Source organism: Oncorhynchus clarkii, chromosome 28, assembly GCF_045791955.1.
Source record: "Oncorhynchus clarkii lewisi isolate Uvic-CL-2024 chromosome 28, UVic_Ocla_1.0, whole genome shotgun sequence".
Taxonomy (NCBI): Eukaryota; Metazoa; Chordata; class Actinopteri; order Salmoniformes; family Salmonidae; genus Oncorhynchus; species Oncorhynchus clarkii.
The window spans coordinates 23382300-23399340 of NC_092174.1; the positions used below are offsets into that span (position 1 = coordinate 23382300).

The 17041-nt window shown below is 41.3% G+C and overlaps 1 protein-coding gene across 1 annotated transcript; it reads left to right on the top strand.

The window, feature by feature from the left end:
• Positions 1-9527: 9527 nt before the first annotated feature.
• On the top strand, positions 9528-12304 carry LOC139387054 (transmembrane protein 70, mitochondrial-like). The gene is made up of 3 exons (XM_071133034.1): positions 9528-9805; positions 11432-11543; positions 11658-12304. Exons 1-3 carry the CDS (start codon positions 9623-9625, stop codon positions 12104-12106), a joined length of 744 nt encoding a protein of 247 aa, XP_070989135.1. The 5' UTR covers positions 9528-9622; the 3' UTR covers positions 12107-12304.
• Positions 12305-17041: the final 4737 nt, after the last annotated feature.

A 17041-nucleotide genomic window follows, 5' to 3' on the forward strand; every position in this document is an offset into this window, starting at 1 on the left:
TCCTCAAGATTCTCTCTTTACATGTCATGGACATTTTCAATAATAAGGTGAATAGACTAGACATATACAGTATGAGGACAAATAACATTTTTTTGGGGGGGGGAAATGTGTTACATTCCCTATTGAATGATACTGGCTCTATCTAGGAACTGTATAACCAAGTTCATCATGGCGAGCGCTCAATTCAGTGATAATCAATCAATCACTGGCTGTTATCAAATTCACATATTCATAAAACAGAAATTAACCAAGGATATGGTTAAGGGGAGATCCTTTGGTGATGATTGAACAGTGAACAGAAAATATAGTTTACCAAGCTACCAATTACTTCACATTGGGAGAAGTTAAGCTAAACTGAACTACCCTTAAGAAAAATATAGTTTACTTGACTAAAGTTACTTTGAAAAAGTAGTTCACTACATCCAAACTACTTTGTGAAAAAATATAATATGTAAATATGAAATGTCCTAGACTACAAATTGCAAGAACAGATCACTTTGGGGTCATATGTTAACAGAATGTCTAATTTAGCTTATTAAAGGAGCTACATTTAGAAATTGTGCACTGTATTTGCAGAACATGTTCATAGCATATCTGCAGTAATAATGGAATGATACTGGTTCACAATATTTTTCACAGAAAATGTATTTTGGGCCAATACAAAACCGCAGTCTAAAATGCAGACTTTCTATTTGACAACAAAAGCCAGACCGGTGAATAGTGTAAGGTATCATTGTACTATCTAAATTACTGTGAAAAAAACATCATTTTTACAGCTGTTTGAAGTTGGAGGATGAAACTGAAAGTAAAATAGTCTCCACCATGATTTCCGGGATCCTTGGGGCGTAACCACCATTGGTCCATGCTATCTGGAAACCTTGGGAAGTCGAATAACACTAACCTCTACCCGTGTTTCCGGAAATGAGGTCCAGGGGCTCCGTACCGAGGGTGTAATGCAATAGCGGAGCCTTCAGAGGCTAAATTGAACTCTGTACCGCATCGCCGTGTACCTCATAAATGTTGTAACAATGCGGAGGGGCTCTTTATAGCTCCGTATAGCTCCGCATTTACATGATTGGTTGATGGTAGGTTGGGGCTGTATGTTCTGTGTAAACACAAACTCACTTCCTTGACAACTTCATTCACAACAGCTCTGCGATGCGCAAGTATGAATGCCCTAACTTCTGCAGAGGCCACATCTAAAAGCTGTACGGCCAATGCAGACGCCAGAATGACCATAAATCGGCTTTAAGTGTTGTTGCAATTCACCTAGCTTCCACATGGGTGAGACATTCTACATGTAGCACCTTTAAACACAAAAACAATGTTTCAAATGAGAATAGGGCAGATCTGAAAAATGCCTGCTTCACCCATATTTTATTTCCGCAAAGAAAAGTAGTGTGTAGTTCTAGTAGTTAGTTACACCGCTACATGGTAAAACGTTTTTAACTACTGAAAACACTACAAGGTTAAACTACCAACTACCTGGTATGATGTTGCATTGATCAGTTTAAAGCCATTATTTTAGCATTTTGACCAAAGTCAGCCTTTAAAGTAACTGTCCAGTATTTCCAAATTTCTATGAAATATGACCTATAAATAATTACAATGTGAGTGAAATCATTTTCCTTCCCAAAAGTGGTAATTATGTTTCTATGAAACTCTGATCGGTTGTTTTGGGCCCAGGCCCGCAGAGCTTTCCTAGTACTCACTCCGTCAATTTCAGTCAGAAAATAGAAAGTGACATATCTAGCTAAAATCTTACTGCTGGCAATGTCATAAGAATGCCCCCGCAAACAAAAAACATTATAAAATGACCCTAGAGCTCGAGTTAAGATTTCAGTAATTAAAACTCATTTTAGCCATTTTCGCACAGTGAGGTACTTACTACCTAGTGGACAAGCTGAGAATCAGACATGAGATCTGATTATATCAGTGAAAAAGTTACTTCAGCTTTCTCCTCATATGTATATCATTCCTGTAAGAAAAAAATAAAAGGCATGGCACGTTGCACAAGCCCTGCGCTTTTAGGGCTGGGCTCCTATGGGAATTTGCGCATGTTTTGAGCACCACCATTAGGTGAAAGATATGATTATTTTGATTTTTTTATGAATAAAGAATTTTTGAATAGTAATTGGTGACAAATACGTAATAAAGTATTTGTCCACTTTCAGATTTTCTCTATTTTTGTATATTTTTGATACTGAATGTTACCTTTCTTGCATGCAGAACTGTTTTAACTGTTCAAGTCCTGTCACAACATTAGCTATTCCAAAACTTTAAATGTGTTGCTTTTTAACCATTTTCATGTACAGTAGACTTGATTGTGTGTTTTGGATCATTGTTTTGCTGCATAAATGGTACCAAGCTAACATATGGATTGTCATACCATGGATAATTGAGCTATTTCCTGATGAATATTACAACCCTTTAGGTATAAAAAAAAACAAACATATTTTTGGGGATAAAATATTTAATTTGGCCTTTACTACTAGACAATACCAGTCTTTGGCATCATTAAAGTGAAGACTTATTTTATCAAATCAATTCTCTGTAATTATTATTACGTGATTAAACTAATCATGTAAATGTAATTAACTAGGAAGTCGGGGCACCAAGGAAAATATTCAGATTACAAAGTTATAATTTTCCTAATATAACTTTTCAGATGTTTTAATATCTGATCAATTAGTCTTCTAATTAATTAATCATTCTTTACCTCACGTTAGTCTCATTCCGAACGTTGTAAATCGTTGGTTATCTGCACGAACCCAGTCTTTACTATAAATCATCCATACATCAATTATCTTAATCATTTATTTACTAACTAACTAAATAATCACAGAAATGCATAACAAACAAACAAACAAAGTAGATATGGTTACAAGGTAGGGGATGATAGGGGATGTGCCCTAGTGGGTTAAACTGGTATGACGACTTGGTAGACAAAGGGACTGAAGGGCGCACAGTTGATAATTATATTAATTGAAATGCCAATCCTTTGCAAATGAACGCTCACTCATTCGGGAATAATTGCAATCAATATATATATTTACGCTCAGTGTGTCGTCGTGATCTCTGTTGGAATCATCAGTCTTTCTGTTGAGAAGTTCATCTGAACTTCTCTTTGCGTCCCTGGAGTCTTTCGTGGTTAGAATGGATACTTCAGAGTCCCATTCAGAAATGTTCTTGTAGATAGATGTTTCGGCAGGTTGTCGGTCTTCGCATTCCAGGTCAACATAAATTCTAGCTGCAGACTAGTAATTAGTATCGAAGATTTGCTCTTATTCTGTCGGTATCAATAGTCTCAGAGTTGAACCATTTCCACCAGTGTAGCCAATGCTCCACGTGGTTCAACAGTCGTTACAACATTAGCTCCCTCAGATGACCGAGGATTGCATGGTCTCTACTCAAACCTTAGACCTCTTGGTAATCGAGGTACGCATGGTCTGAAGTGGGCTTCTCTAGGTGGGGGTTTGATTCAGAACAGCAGAAAAGGCTGTCCCATGACGCCAGATTGATGTCTGTGCTCATGGGGGTGGCCCAATGACTTAGTGAAACTTTAAACAGAAATACAATTCTCTCACATTAACGGTTTAAAATCACATTGCACAATTTCACAAATAGTTTCATCTTTACTCATTAATTTTATACAATAATTAGATGCAAGCCTCAGAACGGAGGCTCCTGTATAAGCAGAGTTATGGTAATGTGGCTGTATTGTCTTTCCTGAGTTCACAATCATAAAACAAAATGGAGTGGTCGTAGCTGGATTCTCCACCGACCGTTTACGCCTTCTAACAAAACATGGACAATGTTCAGTTCTCAAGTTCTGTGATGTAGAAGAAGTTCCTTTGTTCTACTGTGAACCCTCTCTCTCTATACTGCATGAGGGAGAGAGTCTCCAGGAATTTACAACCTGAGATAACAGAGCCTGGGTGTAGGGGGAAGAGAGATGTGGTGAGAGAGAGTTGGTGCTTGCTATATCCAAAGAGGGCCACGTCATGACACAGTCAAAAGTTACACCTACTCAATCCAGGGTTTTTCTTTATTTTTACTATTTTCTACATTGTAAAATAATAGTAAAGACATCAAAACTATACAATAACATATATGGAATCATGTAGTAACCAAAAAGTGTTCAACAAATCAAAATATATTTTATATTTGAGATTCTTCAGTGGCCACCCTTTGCCTTGATGACAGCTTTGCACACTCTTGGTATTCTCTCAACCAGATTCATGACGTAGTCACACGGAATGCATTTCAATTAACAGGTGTTGTTAAAAGTACATTTTAGGAATTTCTTTCCTTCTTAATGTGTCTGAGCCAATCAGTTGTGTTGTGACAAGGTACTGTAGAGGTGGTATACAGAAGAAAGCCCTATTTGGTAAAAGACCAAGTCCATATTATGGAAAGAGCAGCTCAAATAAGCAAAGAGAAACAACAGTCCATCATTACTTTAAGACATGAAGGCCAGTCAATGCGGAACATTTCAAGAACTTTAAAAGTTTCTTCAAGTGCAGTCGCAAAAACCATCAAGTGCTATGATGAGGATCGCCACAGGAAAGGAAGACCCAGATTTACCTCTGCTGTATACCAACATGCGTCATCAGGTGAGTTGAAGGCTTCCAAACCTCACCCCAATGATCAGGAAAATGCCTGAGATGACTCTGGTCGGTTCCGTCTGTGGTATCAGGCTGGGTGAAGAAGGAGTTGAATTCTGTCAAAGTACCCATAAGTGGACTTGTCAAGATTTTTTGTGTGTCTGCTGCCCCGAGGGAGAAAGCACTACGCAATTCGCGACTCGGACCGAGAGCGGTGTCTTGCTTTGCTCTCCGGAGCAGAGCGCCACTGAAAGGAGTAATAACTGGGGTGGCGTTGAGTTGAGGTGGATCGACTGAAGTTTAGGATCCCCGGGTGTCTGTGATGCATGGGAGACTAAGGAGACCCTGTCTGTCCTTCTGAGTTTTGCAGGATAAAGTCATGCTAGGGTATATAAGTTATCCCATGAGAGCTTTTGTTCCGAACCCACTACCGTGTTTCAGATGCCAAGTTTATGGTCATGTTGCAGAAATATGTAGGTGGGAGATTCTGTTGTGTTAGAAGTGTGCAGGAGGGCATGAGACAAATAAGTGTATAGTTTCGGTGGAAGAAGTGTAGTGTTTCAATTGTGGGGGTGGCCTTGTTGCTGGGGATCAGAAATGTCCTGTGTGAGTGAGACAGGTTGAAGTTTTCAGGGTGAAAGCAGTGAGCAAAGTGTCATATGCTGAGGCAGTGAGGAAAGTTGAGGATGGTGTGAAAAGGGTGAGGGAGCCTGAGAGGATCCCCGTGAGTAGTAGGCCAGTACAGAGTCACCCGAACAATTTGCTCTTCGCAACAAATCATCTAGTCTGTCGGAAAAGCACACAATGAAGAAGAATATTGTTAGGGCGGAGTCATAAGCATCTCGTCATTATATCCAGTATCTCTCATATTGCTGCTTCATTCAGGAAATCATGTGCGTAAACAAGTTTTTTGGCGTGCCTTGTTTGCGGTCTCGAAGAAGATGAAGAAGGAGGAATTGGGTAAAGTGGAATTGGTTAGAGTGACCAGGAGCAGTATGAGGTTGCTTTTGTGTGTGTCAAAAGTGCAAAAGGAGAAAGCTCTGTGGCTCAACAAGATATTGACGTAAGATGTGGAAAGCTATGATTTTCAAATTTGGGCACCAGTTAAAGGTGTAACCTCCGGTGTCTCGCTAGACATAAAGGCTGTGAGGTTTAGGGATAAAGCCAAGCCCCCCCCCCCCTCCATATTACAACCTATTTATTGTGATAATTAAGTTGTTTGCTCTCTAACCAGTTAATTCATATGTCTTGAGACCGTGATATAGAGGCCTAAAGGCAGAGACAATAAGAAGACACAGTGGCAGAATAAAATCAACCACACCTTTGTTTTATCACAAAACCGGATAGCTACCATTGTCCAGTGAAGTTCACAAAGCATATTGCATGTACAGTAAGAGACAGTTACATGACCTACCGCATGGTCAAGAAAGTTCATGTTTCCGACATTTTCGGACCACTAAACAACTATTGATTTAGAAGAGAGAGAGAAGAGAGTTACCGAAAGTCGCAAAGAAAACCCGAGCTGCCTCCACTATTCCAAAACCCTTTCAACTTCAACATTTCAACATCATCAAGTCACCTCTGCTTAGTCTAATACAGTAACAAAAGATCACCAAAACAATTTAGTCCAATCAACGTAAGATAAATATGATGTGGCTGTCCATGGTTCTGATTTGTGTGTGTGTGCATGCGTGCGTGCGTGCAGGTTGAAAAACATGTTGACTCACCCTACTTGTAGAGAAACGCCAATGCCATCCTCATCTCTTTCATGTTGATGAAACGGTCTATCACTCTGTTATACAGTACAAGCTTTTATTTTATGTGGTCCTAGGCTACCTGGCTAAATGCTTGCTCACTAGCCTCACCTCCATTCATGAGCAACGTTAGCTAGTTAACAATAGCCTTCTACATCTAGCTACATATTGAACGTACATCCTCTCAGACCAGGGGCACAACAATGTATGAATTAATGGTTGGATCAGCATCACCGTTATAATCATTTGCCAGTGCAGAGAATTAAGTAAAACCACAAGTGACAATCCCTATCTACTTCCATGGCTAATTTAGGAAAGGGCCAATTTTAGCAAGCTGGCTAGCTAGCCACCGGAGGACAACGGCACAATGAGATGCAACAATTAAAGTTTTTCTGTCAATGACTTATGCACTCAATGGGATTTGATAGGAGTGATGCCAAATCCAAGCTGGTTTCCCTTGACACATTTTTTGGTACGCCAGGATCATTCACAGTTGATCTCGCTCCGTTTAGGTCAACGCTGATCGGCAAATTTGTATTATTATTTTTTTGTCAAGGGAGGCCAGATGCTCGCTGGCTTCTCTTGCCTTCAATGCTACATGCAGCAACAATGTCATACTCGTTTGGACCAGACAGCATCAGACAGATGGCCTACACATAGAGACAGATGGGCGCTGTTTCGCTCGCTCGGATGCTTATTGCTGACGGCCTCTTTGAATTGAAGGAAATGTATGAAACACAGAGAGACGAAAGATAATGGATGTGCTGACCAACTGGCAAGTGTCTTCACTGACATTTTCAACCTCTCCCTGTCTGAGTCTGTAATACCAACATGTTTCAAGCAGACCACCACCAAATCCCTGAGCAAAAGGAAGCGAAGGTAACCTGCCTAAATGACTACTGACCCGTAGCACTCACGTCTGAGGCCATGAAATGCTTTGAAATGCTAGTCATGGCTCACATCAACACCATTATCCCAGAAACCCTAGACCCACTCCAATTCGCATACCGCCCCAATAGATCCACAGATTATGCTATCTCTATTGCACTCCACACTGCCCTTTCACACCTGGACAAAAGGAACACCTACGTGAGAATGCTATTCATTGACTACAGCTCAGCGCTCAACACCATAGTGCCCTCAAAGCTCATCACTAAGCTAAGGACCCTGGGACTAAACACCTCCCTCTGCAACTGGATCCTGGACTTCCTGACATGCCGCCCCCAGGTGGTAAGGGTAGGTAACAACACATTCGCCATGCTGATCCTCAACACGGGGGCCCCTCAGGGGTGCATGCTCAGTCCCTTCCTGTACTCTCTGTTCACTCATGACTGAATGGCCAGGCACGATTCCAACACCATCATTAAGTTTGCCGATGACACAACAGTGGTAGGCCTGATCACTGACAACAATGAGTCAGCCTATAGGGAGGAGGTCAGAGACCTAACCGTGTGGTGCAAGAACAACAACCTCTCCCTCAACGTGATCAAGACAAAGGAGATAATTGTGGACTACAGGAAAAGGAGGACCGAGCACGCCCCCATTCTCTTCGACGGGGCTGTAGTGGAGCAGGTTGAGAGCTTCAAGTTCCTTGGCTTCCACATCACCAACAAACTAACATGGTCCAAGCACACCATGACAGTCGTGAATAGGGCAGGCACGACAAAACCTATTCCCCCTCAGGAGACTGAAAAGATTTGGCATGGGTCCTCAGATCCTCAAACGGTTCTACAGCTGCAACATCGAGAGCATCTTGATGGGTTACATCAGTGGGTCTGCCTCCGACCGCAAGGCACTACAGAGGGTAGTGCATACGGCCCAGTACATCACTGGGGCCAAGCTTCCTTCCATCCAGGACCTCTATACCAGGCGGTGTGAGAGGAAGGCCTTAATAATTGTCAAAGACTCCAGCCACCCCAGTGACCCCAGACTGTTCTCTCTGCTACCACACGGCAAGCAGCAGTGGAGCGCCAAGTCTAGGTCCAAGAGGCTTCTAAACAGCTTCTACCCCCAAGCCTTAAGGCTCCTGAACATCTAATAAAATAGCTACCCAGATTATTTGCATTGCCCCCCCCCCCCCTTTTACGCTGCTGCTACTCTCTGTTATTATCTATGCATAGTCACTTTAACAACTCTACTTACATGTACATATTACCTCAATTACCTCGACTAACCGGTGCCCCCACACATTGACTCTGTACCAGTACCCCCTGTATTTAGCCTCGATATTGATATTTTACTGCTGCTCTTCAATTATTTGTTACTTTTATTTCTTTTTTTTAAGGTATTTTTCTTAAAGCTGCATTGTTGGTTAAGGGCTTGTAAGTAAGCGTTTCACTGTAAGGTCTACTACACCTTTTGAATTCGGCGCATGTGACAAATACAATTTGATTTGATTTGATTTATGCAGTGAGACAGTATGTACAGAAGCCGCTGCAGTGTTAAAATTGTAAAAAGTTTGGACATGTGGAAAGTGTTTGTCGAAGGAAAAAAATATGTAGTAGTTGAAGAGTCAGATGAAGCATGTTGTTGTAATTGTCATGGGAATCACATTCCCGAGTTGCCGGTGTTCCCTGTACGGATGAAGGAGGTCGCAGTAGCTAGGATCAGGCCAACCAGCAGGTCTTCTATGTGGAGGCAGTGAAAATAGCTGAAGGAGTGAGTAGAGAGGAGATGGTAGTGGATGTCCCACAGTCTGCAGTGAATGCCATGCAGGAGAAGGATCCCGACACACTAATAGTGAAGAAGGTGGACTTTGTTGTGTTTATAGCACTAGTGATAAATTGCACTAGTTAAACTTAGAAAACACCAAAGAAGCTAGACATCATTGTGAAGGCAACAAATCGATTTCTGGATCTCCAGGACTTTACAGGCGAAATGTAACAGGGAGTACTGAATGAAGCGGTTCCCCCCTCCCAGGTTGTTGAGACTGTGTAGGGATCTGGATAGTACCGTTTTTTTTTAATTCAGGGTAGTATTGTGAATTAGTTTAGGTTTTTTTTTTTTTTGGGGGGGGGGGGGGGGGTAATTAGCATGAATTTGTTCATCCAAAACATATTTTGCTTTTGTAGTATTTTTTCTAACCCGTACAGTAGGTGGCAGCAATACACCGTATTAGTGCAGTATGCCAATAAACCTCAAAGAAGAATCCTGTGCGTACCACTGCCACAGAAGAAGAAAGGGGCGGGGGTTAATAACAGTGCTGTTGTGCATGCTGTTAGCAAAGAAGCTACTAAAGTGGTTTAAATTTATGATTGTATAATGTTTCAGCATTACTTTGCACGTGGATTACGTACCGCTATTTCTCAAACGTTTAGTATACCATTTGTTGCCCTCCGAAATGGGAGGTCTGCTACTCACGCGTGTAGAAGGCTGCCAATGAAGACCGAAGGGTATTTGTATCACGCTGCCAAAAGGTCGTTTCTCAATGATGCGGCTAAAAAGGTATTTGGCTTTATTTTGTCCTCACTTGTCTGGTAGATAGTTATACTTCCAATCCTGGGATATAATATGCCCTATTATGCTAGTTACGTAGGTTTATTTTGGCTGAAAGAAGCTATGTTAGTTAACTAGCTAGCCTAGTGGCTCTGCGTTCGATAGTTCTACACTCGATACATTAGCTATGTATGATTTACATACTCCTGACCAAACCGGGCGCGCGCATGTTGATTTTGTACAGCCACACCAGACACGATCAGCACATGCATGTTGAAATATCAAACCAAACTCTGAACCAATTATAATAATTTGAGGACAGGTCGAAAAGCATTCAACTTTGATGGCAATTTAGCTTGCTAGCAAATTTGTCCTGGGATATAAACATTGGGTTGTTATTTTACCTGAAATGCACAAGGTCCTCTACTCTGACAATTATTCCACAGATTAAACGGTAAACTGAATTCCTTTATCGTCATCTCTCCTCCTTCCTCAGGCTTCTATTTTTACTTTCGACTTTATTTGGCGGTTGGCAACCAACTTTAAGGTGCATTACAACTAGAGGTCGACCGATTATGATTTTTCAACACCGATACCGATTATTGGAGGACCCCAAAAAAAAGCCGATACCGATTAATCGGCCGATTTAGAAAGGAAAACATTTTATTTGTAATAATGACAATTACAACAATACTGAATTAACACTTATTTCATAAAAGCCAATGAGGAGATTGGAGAGGCCGGACTTGCAGTTCAGCATCACAAATAGGACCTATTTTTATTTTAGCACCTGGCCATGCTTGCTGTCGTGTGCACGCAATGATTGAATAGCATGTATGTGTACATTTATTTTGCAACGTGCATTTGACGCTAGCGGTGTGGTCAGCATGTTATTCAATCATTGGTTCTATTTGTGATGCACTGCAAGTTTGGCCTCTCCCATCTCCTCATTGGTTTTTAGGAGCATATACCCACGCGGGTGATTGAAAGACGAACTGAAGTCCACATCCAGGCCAGTTGGTGGTGGTAATGCACCTTAAAGTTGGTTGCCAACCGCCATATAAAGTCAGAAGAATCCTGAAGGAGTTGAGATTCCTAGAAATGAACTAGGTTTCCCCTTTTAGTTGTGGATTAATTGTCGGAGTAGAGGACCTTCTGCATTTAAGGTAAAATAACAACCCAATGTTTCTATCCCAGGACAAATTAGCTAGCAACAGCAAGCTAGCTAGTTAAATTGCCTTAAATGTTTAATGCTTTTCAACCTGTCCCCAAATTAATATAGTTGGTTCAGAGTTCATTTTGATATTTCAACCAGCGTGTCCTGACCGCGTCTGGTGTGGGTGGACAAAATCAATATGCGAGCGGTGTGGTCAGGCATGATCTGCACTGGCCTGGTTGTGCAAGTGCATTAACTTTTGAAAGTGCGTTAGATTCTATTAATCTCTACAAACCCCATGGCAAATTGTGTTATGACATATTTGATCACACTCTGTAAGATCTCATCTGAAAGGTAATTAAGAATTGGACCAAGTTCTTTTTAAAATGATATATTATTTGTTATGGTCTAATTGTAGCAGTTAAAGGCATTGTATGGAAAGAAATGGCCTAGTTTCTCATTTGTCTGTCTCTGCCCAGGTACAGCCAGCCTCTGTACTACGGATGGTCTGCTGCTTCTCTACATCTTCCACAAACCACCCTGAGGAGGGGACGCTCATCTATTCAGGGAACCTCGGCAATTCTGTCCGAGGTATTACTTTAATCACCATGAACAATCTCTCATGATCGTCTCCTCATCATCAACATTGTTATCATCATTGAATAACTAGGCCTAAACAAGAATTGTATTTTTTGTCTGTTGCAGGTGTGAAGATGTTCTCTTACACCAGTAGCGGGGCCAGCCTGTGTATGATGCCCTACATTCTTTTGAAGACTGGCATCAGCGTTCAGAGTCTTGTCCTGAAGGGGGCCTTCTGTGGTGTCATTGGTTTTTTCACATTCCTGACTCCCATCCTCCTCCACATCATCACCAAAGGCTATGTGGTTCGCCTGTACCACAACCATGACACTGACACGTACACAGCTGTCACCTACAACATCCTTCTGATGGAGAAAAAGACTGTGTTCCGTCAGAGTGAGGTCAAGATACCGGGTGTCAGCAAAATGTTCACCACGTTCTATGCCGACAAGAAGTCAATGCTTGTGAATCCGATGCTGTTCCCACTTCCTCATGACTATAACCACCTCATGGGTTACGACCAGCCCTTTTCATTTGATACGGAAGACTTGAATGGTAAACCTAATAAGAGTTAACGGATTTCTACAGATAATGCCAATTGCAGTCTGAACTGTAGAATGGAACGCGTGTGTGTATGTACGTCTTAGTTGTTAATGTAGGCTATAAATTATATGATATCAAAGAGAACCTTTGAGAGAGGTTGGTTTCTTCCTTTCACTAGTAAGAGGTAATGTATAGACATGGAGTATATTAATAAAATTTGTTTAAACAAAGCTTATGGATTAATTTCATCACTAAATATAAACTAAATTCACCTTGTGACATGACTGTGATTGCAATTGTAACTTCCCTTCCTTCTGCTTCAAACAATGCCTCTCTTCAGAAAAACACTACCAGTATTCTGTGAGCAAAATGAGAAGTTGCTACTTCTGATGTTTTGAGAGCTTGGGCACTATCAAACAGTGTTGATTGCATGAAAACAGGAGACCGGCAGTAAGTCAAACCATTGCAGAGTATCAACTTTACCATGATGTTTCAAATTCTGGGTACTATTTTGTTGTGTTTTGGCTGCTTCTGGACAGAAAAGATAACTTTGCTCTTCAGAGAGTGTCAACCTGGTATACTTGGCATGGTAAGACCATTTTATTTACTTATCTAGTGATCATATAGAGAAGAATGTAAAACGTGTATATACTGAATTTAATCAGAACATTTTAGATAACTGTCTAGTATATCGCAGTGACTACGTATTAAGTACCAGAACTACTAGATGTCTGGAAATGTCATTACTTATATTTCCTCTGATACTCTAATTTAATGTTTCTTGCTAAACACCTCTCTTTAGTCGTGTTGCATTCTTGACAGTTAAAACGGTTTAGGACCAAACCCATAGCTAACAACCTTTTTTGCTTTTTTTTTGCTTTATTTTAACTCTGTGTTTCAATAGAGCCACAATGGTTTCGAGGTATGTGTCTGGTATAAAAATTGGAAGTAAATAGAACAAGTTATCCCAGAAAGATTGCTTTTGCCCGGATCTGAAAATATGTAATCTCAAAGGAGGAATGTACCAGAAATATTCATATTCACCCACCATTCCAACTGTCAGAAATTATATGCTGTTAAATTTCACTTCTGGTGGGTGGTGTGACTAACAGATGGTCATCCTCTTTGCAGAGTCTCTACATGATACTGTTCTCTTTTATCTCAGGGCCTATGATGTGTTGCCAAAAGTGAGTACAAGTCTTACTGTTGAAAACCAGATTCTTTGTCTTCTAAAAATATACATATTTTAAAGACACACAGCTTTGCCTCCATGGTTAGTTTACCCTCACATTGTACTCCTCCGTGTGAAGGGCTTTAAGATATGTTATTATTAAGAATGTGAGTTTTAATAACGTGTTGTACATTTTATTTGCCTCATTACAGGGGAATTATGAGGTCTTTGTCGAAACTGTGGAATTCAAACGACAGCCAAACTGGAAAAATTGAAAGTCAACGTTACAACTGAAGTGAAATAGGGGGAAACGCATGTGAGTGGAGAATGACATTCTTATGATTTGCATGTATTGGTGTTACTGTTAAACTGTAGCGTAATGTAAAATGGGTATACACTGCTTAAAGAAATAAAGGGAACACTAAAATAACATCCTAGATCTGAATGAATGAAATATTCTTATTAAATACTTTTTTCTTTACATAGTTGAATGTGCTGACAACAAAATCACACAAATTACCAATGGAAATCAAATTTATCAACCCATGGAGGTCTGGATTTGGAGTCGCTCTCAAAATGAAATTGGAAAACCACACTACATGCTGATCCAACTTTGATGTAATGTCCTTAAAACAAGTCATAATGAGGCTCAGTAGTGTGTGTGGCCTCCACGTGCCTGTATGACCTCCCTACAACGCCTGGGCATGCTCCTGATGAGGTGGCGGATGGTCTCCTGAGGGATCTCCTCCCAGACCTGGACTAAAGCATCCGCCAACTCCTGGACAGTGAGTTGGTGGATGGAGCGAGACATGATGTCCCAGATGTGCTCAATTGGATTCAGGTCTGGGGAACGGGCGGGCCAGTCCATAGCATCAATGCCTTCCTCTTGCAGGAACTGCTGACACACTCCAGCCACATGAGGTCTAGCATTGTCTTGCGTTAGGAGGAACCCAGGGCCAACCGCACCAGCATATGGTCTCACAAGGGGTCTGAGGATCTCATCTCGGTACCTAATGGCAGTCAGGCTACCTCTGGCGAGCACATGGCTGTGCGGCCCCCCAAAGAAATAGAAATGCCAACCCACACCATGACTGACTCACCGCCAAACCGGTCATGCTGGAGGATGTTGCAGGCAGCAGAACGTTATCCACAGCTTCTCCAGACTCTGTCACGTCTGTCACATGTGCTCAGTGTGAACCTGCTTTCATCTGTGAAGAGCACAGGGTGCCAGTGGCAAATTTGCCAGTCTTGGTGTTCTCTGGCAAATGCCAAACGTCCTGCACGTTGTTGGGCTGTAAGCACAACCCCCACCTGTGGATGTCGGGCCCTCATACCACCCTCATGGAGTCCGTTTCTGACCGTTTGAGCAGACACATGCACATTTGTGGCCTGCTGGAGGTCATTTTGCAGGGCTCTGGCAGTGCTCCTCCTTGCACAAAGGCTGCTGCTGGGTTGTTGCCCTCCTACGGCCTCCTCCACGTCTCCTGATGTACTGGCCTGTCTCCTGGTAGCGCCTCCATGCTCTGGACACTATGCTGACAGACACAGCAAACCTTCTTGCCACAGCTCGCATTGATGTGCCATCCTGAATGAGCTGCACTACCTGAGCCACTTGTGTAGGTTGTAGACTCTGTCTCATGCTACCACTAGAGTGAAAGAACAGCCAGCATTCAAAAGTGACCAAAACATCAGCCAGGAAGCATAGGAACTGAGAAGAGGTCTGTGGTCACCACCTGCAGAACCACTCCTTTATTGGGGGTGTCTTGCTAATTGCCTATAATTTCCACCTGTCTATTCCATTTGCACAACAGCATGCGAAATTTATTGTCAATCAGTGTTGCTTCCTAAGTGGACAGTTTGATTTCACAGAAGTGTGATTGACTTAGAGTTACATTGTGTTGTTTAAGTGTTCCCTTTATTTTTTTTGAGCAGTGTAGTTTGTTTCCAGCCAAGTTGTTCAAGTACTAGTTTATTACAATGCTAATCCTGATGTGCCAGAGACCACAAGATAAGACACACTACACACATGTGCACATGGATGTTGTATTGTAAATATGTGCTGGTGGAGTAGTGGCCTGAGGGAACACACTGAATGTGTCAGGTAAGTTGTTATGAGATGTAATGTATTGTAGTATTTTAAACTGTATGTAATTGTTTTGTGTTGCTGGACACCAGGAAAAGTAGCTGCTGCCTTGGCTAATGGGGATCCATAATAAATACAAATGCAAGACAACTAAGTAACTCAAGCTCTGAAATCTCCTTCATGCCAACGAACACTATATTCAAGTCAGGATATTGAGTCACTAATGTACTATAAAGGATGTTTTGACTACATCCACTAGGGTGCACTGTAAGTCAAGTGAAAAGAGGAACAAGCCAGTGTGGTATTCCACAATCATGAAACAAATAACATATCTTGTATGTAGCTAAGGAATAAGTCATTCAGAAAATGTCTTGTTTCTTAAAAAATATATATACTTTGCTATTTGGACAAATCAATCAATACCACAAAAGGGACTTTTCATGACGCCAGTTGAAGGCACTGGCAGGAACATGTGGAAGTATTTTCAGCCAGAAAGGAAAGCCACTATCCCCTCCCAGCTCATCAGCCGGCCATTTTGGTCCTCCACTGTGACTCATGGGGATGCACATTATCAGCTGCTGAGTAGTGTCATTCATTGAGGAACTGATCTGATACAGATTTGATTTCTGTATGTGCTGCTCTAACCAAACAAAGGTGCGGCAATACTTAGATATTAAACTCCAGCACACATGGTTTGTGACCTTTTTGATAAACTAATCAATTGTAATCAGTTAAATTTGATGTTCATATGTTGCTGCAATGTTTGGTATGTTATACTGTGTGATTGCTAGGGAGCCTTGCCACAAATGTGAGTCATTTATTTAATTCAACAATGTTTTTGAGATCTGTTTTAAGAGCTAACATATCCCTGCTCTTGTTATGACATGATTTACTAAGCAGTAGCTACAGCTCCTTTGTTAGTACAAATGATAATGATATTCAGCATGTGTTTAGTTTCCTTTGGAGGGCTAGAGCCTTGGCCTGGCAGGTGAATACATATGTAACTGAATGTTAAACTTGGTTGGGGCAATCCAACAATGTGCTATCTATCCTATCTATCTGCAGTACCAGTCAAAAGTTTGGACACCTACTCAGTCAAAGGTTTTTCTTTATTTTACTATTTTCAACATTTTGTAGAATAACAGTGAAGACATCAACTATGAAATAACACATGTAATCATGTAGTAACCAAAAAAATGTTAAAGATATATTTACATTTTCAGATTCTTCAAAGTAGCCACCCTTTGCCTTGACAACGATGCACACTCTTGGTGTTCTCTCAACCAGCTTCATGAGGCAGTCACCTGGGATGCATTTCAGTGAATTTGTGGAATTGCTTTCCTCCTTTATGCGTTTGAGACCAAATCCATATTATGGCAAGAACAGCTCAAATAAGGAAAGAGAAACAACAGTCCATCATTACTTTAAGACATGAAGGTCACTCAATTATGGAAAATGTCAAGAACTTTGAAAGTATCTTCAAGTGCAGTCGCTAAAACCATCAACCACTATGATTAAACTGGCTCTCATGAGGACCGCCACAGCAAAGGAAGACTTACAGTTACCTCTACTGCAGAGGATAAGTTCATTAGTTACCAGCCTCAGAAATAGCATCCCAAATAAATGCTACAGAGTTCAAGAAACAGACACATCTCAACAATAACTGTTTAGAGGAGACTGTGAATCAGGCCTTTGTGGTCGAAGTGCTGCAAA